Genomic DNA, 21,728 nt, shown 5'->3' with positions numbered 1-21,728 from the left:
AAATGGTTTTAATTTCATAAGAAAACAACATGATAGTTTTCTAAATTACCAATATAAAATGGTGCAAGTAATTTTAAGGTACACTAAGTTTCAAACTGTTAGAACCTAACTTCATAAAAAAGATAAAGCTCGCGGTAGCTTTGATTTCACTAACACAAATTTACTGAATGCCAGTCCTGGATTAAAAAGTCAACATTTTCCAGAGCTCCATATAGACCCTTTTTTTTTTTATTTTTATTTTTTTTCAGATTTAAATCTTACTGTTTAAAATATATATATATCTTGTTAACTCGATCTCTTAAGTTTCTTTTTAGAAAATTAGATCATGAATTGTTGCATGCATTATTTTTCCCCTGTGTCAGTGTTGGAGTGCACAATGTTTTTCCTTCCACATAAGCATGTCTATAAGAAGCCCAAACAAGTTCAGAAAGAGTTATATAACATTTTTTTTTCATTTTTGGGGACTATAATTAAAGCGATAAGATTATGGCATAGATCCTAGAACAGATTAAGTGCAAAATTCTATGATGAATTAAAGTTTGGGTCATTAAAAGTGCAGACTTAGATTTTTTTGTTGTTGTTGCTGTTGTTAAACCACACACAATTCAACATCTAGGACATAAAACCTTGCACTTAACAAACACCTTTATTGGATATCAGCAAGAGTACTGGTGCATAACTCAAAAGAATGAGAAAACAACCAAAAAATTCTTACTAGCAAGCCTGACCCAAAACTTCTGTGCTGTATCTGTCAAGACAGAAAGTAATTATGTGAGTACATGCATAGTCATAGTTGTAAGAAAATTTTTCACTAATTCTTGGGGGAAAAAAAAAAATCTTCAAAACAACTCCTCAACTCCTGACAGAGATAATTTGGATGTACACAGCACATCTCTGAATTTTGGTAACCGTTTTATAGATCTATAACATTGTCTGAACACAACGCTTAATATTAAGCATTCTGGAATTGATAGAAATAGAAAGCTGAAAATTTTTGTGTTTTGAAAACTGATAGAAAAAAATGAAGTCACTCAACCTCCACCAGGTATGGTGTTGTTTTCAGTGAAGATTCCATAAAAATGTATGTATGAGCAGCTTAGCAGAGTAATACACTGCTCTGCGTTGTTCTTTCAGGGGACAGTTTTCGCTGTATTAGAAATGTGACCACATAAAAGTATCCATACAGACCCCTGCTGCAACCCTTCCCTTACTGGAAGTTGACTGGCTGTTAACATTTTCCAGTATCGCCATCAAAATCCTTTAACACTGAGCTTTCTTTTTCCAAATGCCAATGAGTTTCAGTGTGTTTTTCCAAGTACAAAGCATTTAATGAGAGGTTTGAATTGTTTCTCAGTGCTGAGTCATAGAGAAATATATAATAAAATCTTCCATTAGTTCAATTAATGAATGTAAGTAGAACCCATGTTTAAAATCACTTCAGTAGATCTAACTTTGATTTGTGCTGGGGTTTTTAGTCATGGAGATACGCATGAAAATTCAAATCAGCTTAAGAATGAAGCCAAAAGTTTTTTGGAGAGTGATGTCAAAATAAAAAAAAAAAAACAACTTTTTTAAACAGCTCCAAAAGATCTGAAATTATAGCAGTCATATTAAGGGAAAGGTTATGAAAATAACCTGAGCACAGTAGAGGCTGCTGAACACTGAACAACCAGGACAGAAGTATATTTTAACAGAAGCGTAGGCACTTTGAGCACATGATTACACAAACACATTCCTGCAAATGTTTTCTACACTTGGTTTTGTTAGAAAAACTGTGACAGTCACACCTCTTTCATTCTCTTGAAATATACCCTCCTTCAGCCTCTTTTATGGTTTAGAATAGGAAGCAGATACTGTGTTAAAATTACAGTCAGAACTATGTGCAAGCACAAAGTCAACTGGATTTCAAGATTTACATGAATAGACTTCATGACAAACAATCAAAGTAGCAATGGAAAACTCACTTGTGCATGCCTTTCATATCGCTTTGTCTATCTGGCTTTCCTATTTTATCCATTTCATCCCTCAGACTCACAGTGGATAAGACACAAAGTGAGTGTAGCCATCAGGTTAAGACTTGTATCTGTCTGAGTCAGGCCTTGTTCAAACACAGAATGTCAAGACTGCAGACTTCAAACCAGCAGCCATGTGCTTGGCAGTGATACTAAGCAGAGCAGCAGGCTGGGAGCAGGGCTGATCCTGCCTGGAAAGCTCGCAGCTCTGCAAGATGATAGTGACAGGCAGTCACAGTGGATATCTGAGACAATTCAGATAGAATTGCCTGAAGAAAGGAAAACGCACAAAGACATACAAGATCCCAAAAGATCAACTTGTCTTGAAAGTGCCAACACCGGTGTACACAATGATACAACTACTCTTTTCCAAATTTACTGCTGTATTTTTAGACTGAAACTTACAGTCTCATCTTTTATTCTGCCCTTTTTAGAAATCAACATTCAGATCTTTTACATTCCACTTGGGATCAACAGTTATAAATACTCTCCTGCATAGGTAACATACTGCTGAATCCTGACCTAACACTACACAGAAGTGAAATAATTACTTCCAAAGATGGACAGCTAAAATGATGGCATAACATCTTGAGAGTATAATTATTTATGTGTAACAATTACTACCATGGTTTCATTGGCTAAATATACCGGAATTAAAAACAAACAAAAAAAGAAAACAGCAATTGCATGTGCTGCTTACATATCTATGGTGCCAAAAGCTCAGTTTCTAACAGATGACAAAATGATGTCTCATCTGCAATGCATACTTCTCGTAATGGCAAAAGACCTACAGGCTGGTGTTTCTGATTTTTCAGGAGTCAGTGAGAATTTAACCATTATTTTCAAAAGAATCAAAATTGACCCACAAATCTTGTTTTCCATTTACTGAGCAACCTAACAGTAAACGTGACTATAAACAATTTAGGAGCATATCTGAGGTGATTACAGCCAGAAAACACAAACATGAATAAACTGCAGTTCAGTCTTTCTTATTATTCTTTTGAGATGAAAATTCCTTTCTCTCTAGAGAAGTTGGGTTAACTGTAATTTCACAGCTGGCTTTCTGTCTGAATACTGAACTGCTACAGAGCAGAGCAAGTCTCTTCCCCTCTTGTTGCATGTCAGGCACCCAACAGTGTCAGACAGGTTAAGCTTACTGATACATAGATTTCTGTTTTTCATTTTTAATTTTTTGTAACTGTTGTTTTCACCTCTATCAGCAAATAGATCTGATTCATCCATACCAGGGCTTGCTGGAATGGATGAAATGAAATTTTAGTTACTCCAGGAAGAGGGAACAGAGCAAGTGATTTCTTCTTTCAGCAGCAGCTGTATGGCCTCAGATCAATGCCCACATCTACTACTGAAGTCACGCTACTAGTTGTTCACTGTTCACATGACATGGAGTAAAATACCCATATTTTGTTTTTGTACAGACTCAAACAATGCTTATTTTCCATTTTTGTTCCTCTAATAGTTAACTGCACTTATTCAGCATCACTGAATTAAATGTAGTCATTACGAAAACAAACCAAAAAACAACCCCAACAACATCACACAAGTTGGGCAACATCCTGAAAAAAGTTTTCAATGACTTATGCCTGACTGTCAGATATAAACTCAGAAGACTTTCTGTTTCCTTTCCACAAACATCCTCATTTGGTGACAGACTGTGACAGTAAAGTGTTATACAACACTGTGAAAAAATGTATGGTGCCATCACATGGTATCTTGCTTCCCTCATTATGAGACTGATTAAAAACTGATTAAAAAATATCAGTTCTGGATCAAATCACAGCTGCAGAATAACTGACATAGCTTCACTTAATTGTTCCACACAAACAGTGATGAGAACATGAACCTTATTTTTTAAGATATGGCTTTAGGCTCAAGGGAAACCTCATTGCACTCTACAACTTCCCAAAGGGAGGTTGTGATGAAGAGGGGCTTGGCCTCATCTCCCAAACAACAAACAGAACCCAAGGAAATGGCTGCAAGTTGTACCAGATGAGGTTTAGACTAGACATGAGAAGGAACTTTTTCTCTCAGAGTAGTGAGACACTAGAATGGCTGCCCAGGGAAGTGGTGGAGTTGCCATCCCTGGCAGTGTTCAAGAGGCATCTGGATGAGGAGCTACAAAATCTGGTTTAGTGGTTTGTTGTAGTTACGGTAATGGGAGGACGGTTGGACTTGGTTATCTTGTAGGTCCTTTACAACCTTGTGATTCAATGATTCTATGCTGCTATGGAGCATTCAGTACCAATTTTCAGCATCAAGGTTGACTACAAAGAATATATGAAGCTTAGAGACATGTAAAAATAAGTGTAGGTTTTTATAAGCAGTAAGAAAAAGTGAAGAATTTTTATACACTTAACTGTATGGCTTACAGGTCGAAAAAAACTCATGCCATGTGTACAATACTGACATATTTTAAAGTGGGCCCATCAGTTTTTCATATTACAAAAACAAGGTATTGGCTTATCAAGCTATTAAATTATCAATAGCATTTATGAACAGTGGATTGGTGGAAATGCCATAAATAGTTCGAGAAAATTCCAGTCAGAAATTTTATTATAAATACAAAGTTAAGACAAACTGAATCCTTTGAATGCAAAAAGGATTGCAACTAAAAATTTTAAAAGATAACTTTTATATAAATTAACAGTTACATCTATGTCTGAATCTGCCTTTACATTCATGTAGATAAATATCTTTAAGTTTGAGCACTCAAAAAAAAAAAAAAAGCTATCTTATTTTGAATTATAAATCACTTTATTTTATTCTGTGTATGTCAGTGAAGTATGCAGGTATGTATTTTTTGAACCTTACCTATTTTACATTTTCAGTTTCAGGCTGTGGAATGTTCTGTCCCAGCATAGCAAAGAACATAATATAAAAAAAGTTTCTTGTTCACAGTTATTGATACTTTGGAATCAACAATTGTTGGGTTGTGCATTTCAAAACTAATGTCAAAGCTTTTCATAAATCATTTGACAATAAACACAAGAACAATATATGCTGTAACTCCTAATAAATTAAAATATTTAATTTTAGTCTATAGCATCTGTGGTGTTACACGAAACAAGGGAGACAGATAAAAGCTTTGCTTTCTTTCTTCCTTCATGAAGTATCAAAAACTAAGATCAGGACACAAGAAATACAGACAAACACGACAAGCTGCTAAAGCAGAATGATGCAAAGTTTGTCAGCTATGAAGAACTAAAAAGAAATCTCATGCATTACTGGAAAAAAATGATCATTCTCAGTGGGATGTATTTCTAGATTCTAAGATTACAAAATTCTGGGCTTGTAGCTTACGTTGTCCCAGTGGTTTCACGTTGCATTTCTAGAACTATTCCTGGACTAAAATGCACCCGATGAATACAACATGGCATAACCTTGGTCTTGTGCAATTTTTCATTCTAAGAAAAATTATATTAATCATTAAAATGTGTTCCCTGGAATTAGGAACAAAAGAGCAGCGGTAACAATTTACATGAGCTACACCTTTTGTGATTCAGTAAATACACCAGCAGTGATCTGAAGCTTCCCATTTGGTACTTTGTAGTCATACTAACGTAGCATTTCAAAGCACATGTCAGCTGAACTGACACAATTTCCCATGTCTTCAGTTCCACAGGAGAGAAGACCTTTTTGAAATTTTCCTGTACATTCATCTTGAGGTTTCAGAAAACTCCTTTGAAGTTTATAACCAAAAGGTTTCTATGGGACAATTTACATAAATCTTAAGTGAGTTTTAAATAATGATCACAAACTTCCCTCTTTTAAACTAACAGATATACATACACAGGGGGAAAAAAAGTGTGTTTTTTTTAATTTTCAGATTGCAACTTTTTACAATTTTTAATCATCCTACTCAAATCCTCAAGTAAATTTATTTGTAGTCAGTGTGTCTTTCTGAGGTCCTCAGTAATTGGATGAAGGCAGGAACTTGCAAGAAAAACGTGTGGGCAGGACAAAAAAAAAAGATAATTCTTCACTGCATCACGATAAGATCTGGGAACTTTTTTCATAGTTTTGAGTTAATTATTCAAATAAGACACAGTTAATTCAGTTTGCCAAGACACAACGTTCTCTTTGCAATCCGGGAAATAAGTTGAATAATGTAATTTAGCATTTACTTCAAAAATATTTTCAAGAAGAACCCATAAACTCATGTGTCCTTTAGCCTCTTCAAGCAGTAGCTTCCGCATTTCCTCAAAGAATGTAAACAACATTAGAAACAGCATATACTAATGGATAAAACATTACTTTGCTCTGGACAAGGCCAGTAAATAAACCTCATTTCTGTCAATGCTGTTTGCAGAATGATCTTAACCATGCAATCAGATAATGGTTAACAAATTTTAATGAATCTGTATTGTGTACCAAATTCTGAAAAAGGTGATATTTTAGGTTCAAGGGAGCTGCCTGTGGCTTCTTAAACCCAAGTCATCAGTCTAAATCCAGTTAAAAAGCAAAGTGAAACAATACTCAGATATTGGGTTACGCATGTGGCTGAGATTACATGTTAGCCTAAGGGATATTTGAACCACACCAAGTGTTTTATATAATAATACAACATTGAACTGTACTGTGGAAACCAGTAAATCTCCCCAGGCACATCACCCAGCAACAATTCTTTCTTAACTTTTCCCACAGGCTCATGGCAAATTTCCAGAAGTTCAGAGGTTTTGTGAGTTTAAGTCTCTCTAAATTCAGATTCCTATCTAAAATTCTGACCCCAAAATCTCACTAGATAGGATCTTCCTGTTTCTTGTTGTTGCCAGAAAATCTCTGCAGGCTTTCTCTCCTATGCTGCTGAGTATAGCAGTTGCCATTAAAGAACTTGCTCTTGAATACTGCTTGCGTGGAAAGGATGTTTGTATGTATAACCAACAAAGCAAACATGTGGCACTAGCCGGTCTGAATGACAACTCAGCAATATGATCACATCTAAATACAACTGAAGAGAATCAGAGTTTATATCATTGGGAATAATGAATTTTAACTCCCAGATGAAAGTCCCTTTTCCTGCCTAAATATTGTTTCCCTTTCACTCTAAAATTATCTAAAAATACAAATGAGAATTCTTGGATGTCCAAACAAGTTATAGAAGAGCTTTTAATTAGCTTGTTCTTCTACTGTATGGGTCCACAAATGGATCCATGGGTTTTACTCATCCATATATCCAACATAACTACTACTATTTATGGAAGAGATGTCTACACTCTACCTTTATGCTAAGCAATGCTCAGATAAAGGTGTAAAATAGTCACTGAAATAAATTTTAAAATACATTTAATTAAATTTATATCTCAGAAATTCAAGAAAAGGACACTGCAGACAGAAAATCTGAAAGACAATGGCACCACTGTTTCATTGAAACACTTCATTGAAAAATGAAGTCTAATGCATTATGCACAATGACCTTTTGGCTCAGGCATGACATTGCCAGCAGTGGTTTGCTGCCAGCAATACTGATGGGAAAACTCAAAATAATGTAATACTTGCATCTTTCTTTTATCACCTCAACTCTCAGTGCTGGAAAACATAAATTGAGACTGTTCTATCTGATTTATTATGTATCATTTACCTATACTATAGTATGCAATATTTTGAGTTAATTACAGAAAGCACATCAATCAATCTGTTGGAAATCCTTGTTTCCTCTGTTTTGGAAAGTGCAGGATATCTAATTGCTAATAAGGTAGTCAGATACAGTAATTCACTATTGTAAAACACTGGAGAAATAATGCAGCTTGGAGAATTTTAATGTTGTAGACATTAGATATATATGCAACAGGTATACTGTTATAAAGAAATTGTATAAATGCTGCACTATAGGATCCTCTATTTACAGGCAGGAGAGAACTCAGTACAGTGATCTCCATCATTTGCATTTCCATATAGTTTTCTAGTTTTCTGTGTAGTTTTTCACTCTTAACATTTCCCACAAGCTGTATTATGCGCAAGGATGTCACCCCATTGAACGCCATCTTTGGCACATGAAATATCAAAATTGCACTTCTTCTGATACTGTTAATGTATCTTGAAAAATGTCATAATATGCTTCATTCTCTGTCTACATTCTTCCTGCACATCATCTTCAGTATTATTAGAGATAAGATACTGGGTCGAACAAACATTTGTCTGTTATTACATATTATTCAGTATTTCAGGAGATCATATCCTGATATGACATTTTATGTGCCTCTCTGTGAAAAATAGCTTCCTAAAAGAGGATGAAAAAAATCACATAAAAGGTTAAAAAAACTAAACCACCCACTTTCAAAGAGACAAATTGTGAGCACACAGAATAATGAAAACTGACAAATACATGCAGAATTCTTAGTTGATATACAACCTTCTCTGTTCAATGCATTTTCACAACCCTTCCAAAAAATGAAGCTCTTCATAGTTATTTACTGATCAATGAAAGCACCACACACTGACTTTTTTTTGTTGTTGCTCTATATGATAAACATGAGTTACCTGAGCCAACCTTTCCCGATACCTATTGAAAGTCATTATTTGTACATCTCTCTCCACTGTCTGGTTTTCTGTTGTTCTATAAATGCAACAGTGACCTTTGAAAGCATTAACTGGATCTACTTTCTTTTCTATCTTTTCCTCTTTTCAGAACATGATTTATTTTTGGCAAAGCTCCACACAGCTAAAAACCCTGGCAATTCACAAGTATAAATTAATCAGACAACAGGAAATACTGCCCAAAACTATAATGATTTCAGTCATCATCTGAAATATCTAAAGCAGTGCAGAAGAGAAGAGAGGCTCTTATCACCAAGACATGTTTTTTTCTACACTTCTGGAGGCAGTTTTAAGGAGTAGAATTCTGTGTGATTATTTTAGCACTGGGCTTTTAAAACAGAAAATAAGTGCTATAGATTTTTGAAGAAACATCACTACTAAAGTATTTGAAATTATCATGGCTGATTATGTGAAGATTTTTACAAAAAATAAACATATTTTCAGCAGTTTATAAAATGGATCTCCTTCATCCTTTTATCTGCTGAACTAAAAGTACCTAAAAGCACAACTTCCTTTCTTGTGCAACTGGCAAGGCATATGTACTCTAAAGAGTAGTTGTTTTCCCAGTAAAAAAATGTGTCTTACAGATTTGTGTCTTACCCATATGTGTCTTACAGATTTAAATTTACTGTTTCTAACTATCAGTGGAAGTTGTATTTACCCCAATACCTAATTTCTTCCCAGTTCAGAGTTACTGTGGAAACACAGGCACGCAAGTGACTCTCCTCTAAAGAGTCATTTCTCTTAACTGCTATGTTCGTGTCATGGATCAGCTTCCTTATAATCTTTTTAAGGAGATAAACAATGCACTGAATACTTCTGAGCTTAAAGAATGGTCTTGGACCCACCCAACATGGAAAAACAAAGAAGCTCTTTACTCATTTCCCCATATATAAGCACAATGCTAAACACTACTGTAATAGACAAAAGCACACCCTTCTGCAATAAAAAAATAAGTGCTTGTATGTGTGTGTTTGTTGCTGCTAAAATTACTCAGGACTGAAACTGACACAAAATGGCATGAATTCGACTCTCTTAAATCTTCTAATGCACCTATTAGAATCATAAAAATAATCTCATTATGGTGTGGTTTTAAGAAGCAGAGATTGGAAGAAATCTATTCTAAGTTACACCCTACTCAAGTTTGACCTACCTCACACATGGTATATGTGCAGATGACATTCTATGCCAACACTCAAATTATTCGGTATGGGCCACAACAATATATTTAAATGTGAGATGAGACTGAATTTAGAATTATGACTGTGCACATTTCAAAAAAAGCAATGAACATTTTAATAAAGATGCAAACACGATTGTTTTGTAAATCCCACTTCTTTCCCATGGCAAAATTATCCTGTGTACAATTATCAACTACTAAGCTGTTGCAAAAGAAAACAAGAAAAAGTATTAAAGTGCCCAAATTAATCCATAAATCCCAATGAGAATAATTTCCTGCATTTAGGAAAGAAGTTGAAGAAGAATCAAATTTTATATACAACTTCCTTTTTCCTGTCTCATCCTGTGGGTTGTTGTAAGAGCAACACCTAAAAAATACACTATAAAATGTTGTCCCACTATCACTTAGGTAAAATGGATTTTAAGAGTTTTTTAAACAGTTAGCCATTATAAACAGGGCATCCTGGCAGCAACCCATGAAAACATTACATTTCCTCTTATTTTAAAGGTAGGTTTTATCATTATAAATTCATTGTTGTATGGAACCCATTAGAGGTAAATTCTGAATAGTGCTTTATGACTATAAAATACAAGAAATAGTGTAAAGTGTACTTCTAGGGCAATGAGAGTCATGAACTGAAGTCTGTACTGACCAAATTGAAGGGAGAAAGGAGTTCTGCACCAGGTCTGAGGATGGTCTCAAGATGTGAAGAGGAAGAATAGGAAAGAGGGTCATGGCACATGACTGCAAGGTGATACGCCCTGATACAAACCCATCAGGCATATTTCCTTCAAGGGTACTGTCATAGCATTAATTACCTCTATCTTTTCTACTCCTTTCTCCCAAGATGAAACTAAACTAAAGTCACAATCCAGCCTTATTCTGCAGGATTTTATTTTAAGCAGCTTTGTCCTATTATCCTGTTGAATGATGGGCACTCCACTGGGTAGTCCATCCCCCCAGTTTACTAAATTAGGTATATCAGATAATGAACCAACTAGTATCATGTTAAGACAGCAATAAGACAAAGCTTCTATGATGATTTTACATATCCAGAAAGTGATGGATATCCTCCAGTTCTATTCAAAGTTGGCTACTCCCTTTGCCCTGTTTGGATGACAACATTCCTTGTTCCTCTGATCTCTGCTTAAAGCATAGTGTACAAGACAGGCAGACTCTACAGGAAAGTTACTGGCAAAGAATATGGTATATTCTGAAAACTTTTTCCCCCAAACATGCCTCAACTGGAGCAAGAAATTTTTCTCAAGGGGAAAAGTGTACAGTATGTAGCTTGAGATAATCTGTTCAAGAGATATGCAAACAGTACTGAAAAAGCTCCTTACCTCCACCTGTTATCCTTAAACCCTCCTGTCTGCACTTGACTGCAACAGAACTAAAATCATGAAGCTGAATTTTACACTTGGCTACACTAAGGTACATGCAACACTACTGGCAGCATTAACTCTAAAATCCTAATATACTGGCATTAGGTAAATAAAATCAGTACAAATTATAACTCACCCTCAACTATTTCATGACAGTAGTTAAAACTGAATTCTGGCTGCGGATGCTGAGTCAGGGCTATTCCCAGGGTTTGTCGAGGCCTCAAAAGGTTACAGCACAGCAAAAAACATGGAGCTGCAGCTGCAGCTCTCACTTTTATACATGCAAACTAGGAACAAGCCCTAGCTTTGAGAGGGTGTGAAAGAGTCCTGTTCAGTTTGGGTGCTGCATCACAAAATAAAAGTCTTTCCGGTCTGAATGAGAAGCATTTAGACTTTCCTGATTGATGCCTTCTCTATGCTGGAGGAGCACTTTCTCCTACAGGCCCTTGATGAGTCTGGCTGCACCGATAGCCTGACTTGAAGTGTAACACTAAAAGGGCTAATGTGAACAATGAGTCTTTAGTGACCTAACCAGGCTTTAATAATCTTCAAGAACAGCTAGCAATAACTGAGCAGCATAATAGCAAGTTTCCAAAACCGGGTCAGTCATGCTGGAAACAGGGGCTTGTGTGTGAGAGAGAGACAATGATTACAGTATTTAATCAGCAGCTTCACCGTTCCAAGTATTTTTGACCACAGCATCTACTTTTAGACAATACTCTGATTGCAACCAATGAATTCATGCTCTGTAGCAGTCAATAAGAAGTCTAAATTTAACATATTTATTACTCGAATGCTAGAAAAACCTTATTCTGCCAAATTTTCCCATATTTACAGGGCTTTGATGGTGTGATATAAGCTGTCACAAGACATTACTCTGAGTGCTTTCTGACATATTCTGAAGAATGAGTTCACTGCAGTATTTGTGATATAAAATGACTGCAGAAACCAGTTGAGAATAAAAAGATAGCTATAATTGTACACATTCTGTGTATATACATATTTAATAATGCAATTAAAATATTCAAAAGGATTTTGAACATAAATAAGTATAGATGGATATAAAACACCTACCATTTTATTCTACTTTTTTTTTTACTGCAGTTAGCACTTTCCATTAAGAAATAATTATCAGAAAAATTTCCATTTAGTTTGCATTAAAATATTTTAGCACTGAAATAGCTAAAAATACAGGGGCTAATTTAGTCTTTTGTCACACACATGTACAAATCCAGCGAAGCAGGGATAATAAGAAACAGAATTGGGACCTACAAAGTTCTAATTTGACACTAATCAGTAATAAAAGGCAATGCAAACTTGTGTTAATCTGATTACACCCATATAGCAATATCTACATAATGGCTTTAGCTGCTTAGCAACAAAAGTACAAGAATACCAGATAAAGCAGATTATAAACTCTGATTATTCCCAGATGAATGTTACAGTGGCCAGTCAGTTAGGTTAATTTGCACTGTATATCATAAATGGCACAGAAGACATATACTTTTTTTTGTACAAATATATGGAAGAAAAAAAAAAAGACTATCTTCCACGTTAGCTGAGACAGTTCTCGTTAAATATTACAGTGCTTCTTCTTGAATTAATTTAGAAAACAAGGCTTAGGGACATCATTAATATATATTCCTCTTCCTTTACACTTTTACATTTTCTGACAAAAATATATCACTTTAAAAATGTAACTTCAGTTTATATCTTTTGAAACAATACACTATTTGATACTGATCCTAAAACAAAACACTACTATAGTACAGTAGTGCTGGACTTTCAAACTCTCCCTGTAATCATTTCAATACGTAGGGCACCCTGAAAGTAAGGTCTCCAACCTTATTTATGTCTATGGAAAATACAACAGACACAAGGAGGACAAGAACACTATTTGAAACAGCAAATTCTCAGCTACAAAATATAGTTTTTCAACACAGTCACCACCACCACCAGCTACGCATTTTCACAAGCAATGAATAAGAGCTTGCAAGCTGTGCTTATAACAATCTGCAGCCACAGAAGTGACCCACTGTTACTGTCAACACCACTGAAACATACCACCCACCACCTCACTGTGCTCACATCCACTCTTTGGTGGTCCACTCTATAAACATTCAGTGTCAATGAATGTCAATGGGTGCCATTTATTTCCGCATGGAGAAATTCAATTCCATACCTTTCCTTCATATGCACATCAATGTCAAACACTATTTTGTCAGACTGCCCCATGTCTGCCAACTGTTGGGCAACAAAATGTAACTGAGTACTGATGAAAAGGTTTAACTCCCACTGCCATACCACCAGCATCCACCTGCGATGTTATGGGCCAGCATAATAAGATAGCAGGCCTTGCTTTTAGAGCAGCCCTCATTCAAACCATGAGTAGATGAAAGGCTGATCCCTTTTGTTTTTGATAAAGAGGCACAAAGATACGGCAAAAATTAGAAAGTAACGGCACAAGTGCTGAAACTAAAACAAGATCTCCTAATTCTTAGCGTTAAAAACTATCAGCCTTACCCAGAGCACTCTAGACATTGTGCAAATGCACTGAGAGGAGCAGTATCTGAACCACAGTGCCCAAACCTAGGACAAATAAGTACAAAGCCTCTAGGTGAAACATAATATTTAATAGATCAGCACAGTGGTAATAGGCTCATTACTGTCTATTCATAAATGTCCCTGAGGTCTTTCAAAATTATGTTGCTACCTAAAAGCATCAGAATATAGAGAAAAACCAAATGGCATTGCAGGTCTGTTCCAGAACTGTGCACAATGAATAGGTAGGCTGCAGTGAACATGAAGCCAATTGCACAAAAATAAAAAATTGTTTTTAGGGTTGGATAAGTCTAAAATTTTAACTGTAGTGACATTTTTGACTCATCGTAACCTTTGTTCAATTGTTTTCTCTAATGAAAATAACTGTAATGCTGACTAAGTGTCCTTATGAATTCAATTAAGTTTTTATAATTCATTATGAACGTTGTTCTGTACTTGAAGTACTCCTTAGTACTCTGTACTATGGCTGTCTAGAAAGCAGTTTTGTTGAAGACAGTAATCTAAATAGAAAAGGAGAACCCAAGTCCCAGATTTAAGTCATCTCAGGAAGTTGGATAAAAAACCCAAATGGTTGATGTTAGAAGCAATATCTCCCCAGTGTTTGAAATTTATTATGAATTATCATAATCTTCCCATCTTAAATACTTAAAAACAACAACATTTTCTTTCTAAAGCATCAAGATAATTTATTATAAAAAATTGGAGTGTGAACATACATGTGTATATATATATATAAATATCTCATATGATAGAGCTCTACAAAATTTTGTATGCTACAAAGAAGGTTGAAAGGGGCTTGTGAGGAACAAAGTGAAGATATGTATACCTACATTTGTAGTGTAAGGTGAAATGACACAAAGATGGTAACAGATATTCAAAAAGTTATTTTCAAAAGGTTTTTTATGAGGAAAAACTCACCAGTATGGATGCCTTTGCTGGGAAACACTGAAGCTATTTCCACTGGGGAGCAGTCTCCCAGAGATGCTGCTTTAATGGTGGTCAGCCCTTAAATGAGGTCTCGAGGAGGTGGAGTCAAGTTCCACCCCTTCCAGGAGCACAGCTCAATTACTCTCACCTGTGCTGCCACAGCTGACCTGACACTTGTCTCAGCTGATTAATAAGAGGTTCAGGCTGTGATTACCAATTTCCCATACACGTAGAAACTCAACTTTCCATCGGAAAGTCTTTAATTTTCAGAGTTCTAAAACTTCCAGCTATGAATAAAATATTGCATTCAAGAATGCCTTCAGAGAATGCAGCTCTAGTACTTAAGACACCCTCACCAGCCACGTGACTGAAGCACTATCAACCAAACCTATTGCTGACACTGTCGAGCAGCAGGTTGCTGAAGCAAGGCATAAGGTTGAAGAGGATATGAGAGAGGGGAAAAGGGCAATGTTAGAATTCTTGTCAGAGAAACACAATATAGATGAGAAAAAGAAGGTAAGAGGAAAATGTGAAAAAAAAAAAAAAGAATGCAAACAGAAGTAGAAGAAACTTTCCATTCCCTATCTCTGACATTTTCTCAATAAAGGACATGAAGCTCCTGAATAAATCGAGGATGATGATAAGCAACAGTAAGCTCTTACAAAAGCACTGTACACTGGATGCTGAACTTTGTGCAAGTTTCTGTGAACGTCATATGTAGAATGCAAAATTCTTTATTTGCATCCCAGTAGACAGGGATTAGCTTATAAATTTATGCTTGCAAAGCAGGCCTTTGAAAACACTGCTAGTCTAGAGAATAGGAATTGTACAGGATGTGATGTGGTTTTAGAATGTTTTATTCACTAAAATACATGAAAGCCTTTCAACCTAAAAACACACGTTGGCCGTGTTTGTGCCACTATATTTTACACTCTTTCTAACGTGTGGGACTGGGTCACAGAGTTCATACCTCAACTACTGCAGACAAAACATCATATATCAGCTTCACACACTTTATCTCAAGCCCTGGAATAGAACCCAGCTCTCTTGACTTCCTGGTCAATGTAGAGGATGACAGTACTCTCTAAAGTACAACATTTATATGCATATAATTTAAATATAGAATGTTGATTTTCTAGCTCATTTTTGATGGAATTAGAGCAAACGGGTTTCATTAAATAAAGTTACTTACTGAGCTAAGCAAATAGGAAACAGAATTTGTATTCCATAAATAAATTTTTAGAAGTTTATTAGTCTTTCAACTCAAGGCTCAATTTCTGAAAAGTACATTTAATTCTCTGGAAAACTTTGACCTGTGCATAGTTTTGCGATTAATCATGTGTAAGTATGTGCTTATAGTTAAACAGGAATATTCTGATGAATTGAGGCCACAAAAAGATTACGATGCTAATCCTGAGTTTAGAAGAATTATTCCTGTATTTAAATTAGTGATGCATATAAGTTGTTTTTTGTTCCAATGCCTGTAACCTGCAGAATTTTCATCTGCATCAAGAAGCTGGGTAAGGACTGCAAAAGGGAGGTTGGGATATAGAAGGAAAAAAAACCCAAAAAACCAGTATGCTGTTATTAGCCATTATTTGGCATGATTTCTAAATATTAAATAATTCTAAAATATAATCTCTTGGATATTAGTGATGACAATCACATAATTTAGTAAATGGTAATAATGAAAATTAGATTTATGGAAAAAAAAACCTGAAGCATACTGACTGAACAATGCATGTTAGGCAACTTTTCTTTAGTAATAACATGAAGACACAGAGGGAAAACACCGCAACACCAAAAGCTGAACTCTTGCATTTAAATTTCTGTGGAAGAGGAACAAAGCAAGCAGTTTTATTGAATAAAATAAACCTCTAAGAGCTCTGGCAATGAATACTGAGCCAGCCTTCCCATTAGTTAGGGTGTATTCAACAAATAAGGTCGACTTGAAACTTAGAATTTAATTCCAGCGTGATGACTTCAATGACCAGTTCTGTAAAATATAGCAGCCATGGTATGGCAAATAACTCCAATGTAAGAAACTAGATACTACTGTTCAACACATTTTAAGTTCTACTGTGCAATGGCCTTTCTCCCAGTAAAGCTACTTTAACCACAGACCATACTTGTTTAAGCAAGTTTTCCTACCTGTTTTTCTACTAAACACAGGAGAATAATTCATTGACTCATTCACTTAGTACCATTATTTTTTCTTATTGATAAATATCTTATGGCTTTTACAAAATATTTAAATTATTAATTGATGTTAGTATTAATTCTAGCTTTTACATTTATTGCTTTCTCATAGAGTTCTTTGCAAATTGCATGTAGCCTTGAAAACCACTGATTTTTCATCTATGGACTTTGCATTTGATTGGATATCATTCGATGTAGTTTTGATTATTTGTTGTCATTGGTCTATGATTTAACTACCAATTCTTCTGAGTTCGACAAAAAAAAAAAAAAAACAAACCACAAATTACAATCTTGTTATGTACATTCATTACAAGAACGAAGTAGCTCAGTTTCTCTGGGTAAGAGATCTAGGAATAGAGAGGCTGGTAAGAGGAATTTCTGAATACCTTGCTTTGATAAACTACCCCAGAGAATGGTGAGGAAGACCAAAAGCACAATACAAAAGAGGCAAGAACAAGTGGGAAAAAAAAAACACACAGCAAAAAGGAATAACATCTCCAGAAAACCAGAGTAGTAGCTGGAGAAACTTCTGTCATAACTCACTGGATTTAACTGACATGTTCTGATAGACAACAGTGAAACATTTATTTCTGTTTCAAAGTGTGCAATTTGCTATAGACTTAAAGATTCCTCTCTGTTCATGGAGTTTATCCCTTGAACCCTACTACAACCTTTCTATCTCTTTCTTCATCTAAAATTGCCATTATGCTCAGTGACAGTAACACTTTTTACAGTGCTTATATGTACACACATATATTCAAATGAAATTAAAGTCTCAGTAAATGAAAGAAACACCCTTTGTGGACAAAGTGTACATGGAAGAATCTTCCCTGTACACACTTTCCTGGGCCACTCTTTTTGCATGTTAACTTCAAAGCTTATAAAACACTAATGCTTTTTCCGTATTTTTGGAACTGTTGAGTTCCATTTATTTTTCCCAACAACTTGTAAATAATTCTAAACAGGCCCTTCAGTAATTCATTTGTGCTATGCACATTTTTAGCTACACCACAGAAATGGCTGGCAATATGTAGATATTTACATAAGCACACACATATGGTAATATGTACCATTATGTACTCTTATTTTTATTTAATATGCAAATTTAATTATGCCTTTAATCTAACAAACATCTGTTTCCATTAAATTGACTCAACTGCTCAAATGTAACATCTTAATGAAAGAAAATAAACCCAGTAGCTTGGATCTGTATGATGACTGGCAATTGAAGGAAATTAATTTTCAAGTATGTTATTTACATTTTATAAATAAACATATATGTGTGTGTGTGCATATGTATACTCACTAAACTCATTCCCTGTAAATGAAAAGCTGATCCTGTTGAAATAAATGGGATGATTTGTTTGATTGGCAAAGATCAAACACTTATGCATTGAAATAATAAACATTTTATCAGACAATTCAAAAATAAAAACTGCTTCTGTAAATTAAATTGTATATCACTGATATTCTATTTGCAAGAGAGATTCACCTTGCATACATTTTGTCAATAAAGCTCTCTGAACAATTAAGTAAAAATTGTCAGGTAAGATGAATGATGAGAGAAATAAAGTGCCAGGAAAAAAAAAAAAAGATAAACAGTAACAGTCTGCTACATAAATTGGGTCTCACACACTCAGAATGACTGGATTCAGAGATCCCAGATAGTCAGCCACAGCATCCAAACATTTGCTTCATCTCAAGAAGCAAATCCAAACCTTATATTAAAACAAGGAATTTTTAACAAAAAGTTGCTAGCAAGGAAAACATTGTGGGAAAAGGCTCTCAGTATCAGTTTCTTCCACCTTTCCTTCTTCTTGCTGCTCAAGTACATGGCCAGCATTAGCGTTATAGGAACTTACTTGATAAGCAGCACACATTGATTTTATACTGCACAGCACAAGGAATGGAACAGATGGGCATTCTGCTATAAACGTGTTTCTAACAAAATCATTTTAGAGTTTTTCCTCTGAACACTGGACATTAAAAACATTTGCACTTAATTCAATAGGCATTATAAATGTACACAAGAAACCCAGAAAATGGCACCTCAGCAGCCTTTTTTGTGTTTTATTTATTTATTTGAACTCATTTACTGCCATCTCCTGGTACTTACAGGGTAATAGTGTTTTTGCTATTTATCAGCAGCCAATGCCCCCTTTCAGCACTACTGAAACGCTGAAACATCTGCATGTGCTCAGGAATGATTTTGCATTATGGTTAACTATCCATGTTGCTTCTTGTTATTCTGGAAATAGTACATATTGTAGTGTGGGCACAATCTCATAGAAGGTTCATGTAGCTTACCTTTGTCTGGAAGCAGCAGTAAAGTTGTGTTAGGTATGGATGTTTCCGTGCTAATGCCAGAATTCTCTTTTCTGTCATTGTGCAGTCTACATCATCATCTTGAAGTATGACATCTTTTTTCAAGACTTTCACTGCATATACTTCATCTTTTCCTTTTAGCTCAGCTAACATTACCTAAAACAAACAAAAACCCCATGTACACAAAAGCAACACATATGATAAATGGAGGACTGTGTATGAGTTTGAATGCACTGGGAATAAAATGAATAAATAATGCAACAGTGTAATGTTAGTTAAAATTTCATCCAGGCAAGTATGTATGCTTATAAAATTAAATTATGGTAAGTTTAGGGAAAGATCTCTCTGGTATTCTTTAAATTTGAGACAAGCCTTACATAGTTTGATAAGAATGCAGAGGACAAGAAGTTTGTATCCCTTTATTTGCATATCTCAAATAGTCCCTATTAATTAGATCTCAAAAAATCTAAAATCTAGATCTAAAAAAAGAAGGAACATAAATTAATTCCCTCCCTTTACATCCTATTTCTGGTTGTGAGACTTGTATGTGATGAACCTGATATACAACCCCACACACTACCCTTGAAAACTCATGATTTGAACTGTTATTTAAGATTCATGTTCTGTGCTCTGTTTAAGGTTAGTCCTGGCTTGGAGCCAGGATAAGCTTCAGAGAATAGATCAGAAAATGGGGAGACAAAAAAGAACTGCTTCAGCACTGTGCTCTTACATCTGCAGTTCCCATATATCAAGGAAGGAAGAGAGCACTTGTGAAACAAATTCACATTTCAGTTCTCCTTTTAGGTTCCATAGTGCATAGCACTGTGAAAAGAAAATCTGTAAGCACTGTAAATAGAGCCCCTTCTAACCTCGTCAGTTCCCTATTGTAGGAAAGTATCTGGTGAATTATGTCATACCTAGTCTTTTCAGTAGCTTTTTAACTCTCTTAAATTCATTGTATCATGTAAATTGTTCAGTGAAGTGAGTCAATTTGAACTGGATATTATCTAGAGAGGAAATGAACTCAGAACTTCACAGAGCTATTCCTGGGCTGATTTTTCCTGCTTAAACAAAACTATTTCAGTGATAAAAGGAAGGTCAAGGAAGATGTGGGCCCTCTCCAGAAGGAAACTGGAGACCTGGTCACAAGGGATACAGAGAAAGCTGAGGTGCTCAATGACTTCTTTGCTTCAGGCCTCACTGGCAAGTGCTCTAGGCCCAGAGCCCAAACTGCAGAAAGCAACAGTAAAACTTGGAGAAGGTGGATCTGCCTGTTGTATGTAAAGATCAGATCTGAGACCATTTGAAGAACCTGAAGGTGCACAAGTCCATGAGACTCAATGAGATCCATCCACAGGTTCTAAGGGAACTGGTAGATGAAGTTTCCAAGCCACTATCCACCATATTTGGAAGGTCATAGCAATCTGATGAAGTTGCCACTGATTGGGAAAGGGGAACCATAACCCCCACTTTCGAGAAGGAAAAAAAAGAAGACCCGGGGAACTACAGGCCAGTCTCACATCTGTGACTGGCAAGATTGTGGAGCAGTTCTTCCTGAAGGCCGTACTAAGGCACATGGAAGATAAAGACACAGTGATTGGTGGCAATCAACATGACTTCGACAAGGGCAAAACATGCCTGACAGACTTGGTGGTCTTTTATGACAGAGTCACAGCATGAGCAGATAAAGGAAGTCCAACTGACATCATCTACATGGACTTGTGCAAAGCGCTGATGCAGTCCCAAATGACATCCTGGCTGACACAAGTTGAAGAAAAACAGATTTGATGAATGGACCACTCACAGGATAAAGAACTGGCTGGATGGTTGTACTCAGAGTTGCAGTCAAGGGCTCAGTATCCAAGTGTAGTCCAGTGACAAGTGGCATTCCTCAGAAATCAGTGTTGGGACTAGTGTCATTTAATCTTTTTAGGTGACATGGACAGTGGGAGCAAGTTTGTAGATGACACCAAGCTGAGTGGCTCAGTTGACACACCAGAGGTAAGGGATACCATCCAGAGGGACCTGGACAAGCTTGAGAAGTAGGCCTGTGCCAACTGCATGAAGTCCAACAATGCAAAGTGCAAGGACCTGCATAATGGTCAGGGCAATCTCAAGCACAGCTACAGGTTAAGCAGAGAACAGCTTGAGAGCAGCCCTGAGGAGAAGGATTTGGGAATGTCTATTGATGAAAAATTCAGCATGAGCTGGCAGTGCACACTTGCAGCACAGAATCCCAAATGAATCCTGGGTTGCATCAAGAAAAATGTGACCAGCAGGTTGATAGAAGTGATTCTGTCCCCTTGCTCTGCTCTCATGAGACTTCACCTGGAATACTGCATCTGGTTCTGGAGCCCCCAACACAAAAAGTCATGTAGTTGTTGGAGCAGGTCTGGAGGATGGCCATGAAGATGATCAGAGGGCTAGAACACCAACCTAACAGTATTGAGACTCTTCAGCCTGGAGAAGAGAAGGCTCCAAAGAGACATTATAGCTGCCTTTCAGTACCTGAAGGGGGCTTACAGGAAAGCTGGCGGGGGGACTTTTTACAAGAGCATGTAGCAACAGGACAAGGGGAAATGGCTT

At 36.1% G+C, this 21,728-nt stretch overlaps 1 protein-coding gene across 3 annotated transcripts in view; it reads right to left on the bottom strand.

Annotated features, from left to right (window-relative positions):
• The window catches only part of PRKCE (protein kinase C epsilon), a 253,844-nt gene that overhangs the window by 64,650 nt on the left and 167,466 nt on the right, over positions 1-21,728 (bottom strand). For all 3 annotated transcript variants that reach the window (XM_032443307.1, XM_015857526.2, XM_015857525.2), the window contains exon 10: positions 19,125-19,298. In XM_032443307.1, the coding sequence (XP_032299198.1) occupies positions 19,125-19,298 (174 nt within the window). The remainder of the gene's footprint in view (positions 1-19,124; positions 19,299-21,728) is intronic.

The sequence above is a fragment of the Coturnix japonica genome, chromosome 3 (assembly GCF_001577835.2).
Source record: "Coturnix japonica isolate 7356 chromosome 3, Coturnix japonica 2.1, whole genome shotgun sequence".
Lineage (NCBI taxonomy): Eukaryota > Metazoa > Chordata > Aves > Galliformes > Phasianidae > Coturnix > Coturnix japonica.
This window is presented reverse-complemented; position numbering and strand designations above follow the sequence as displayed.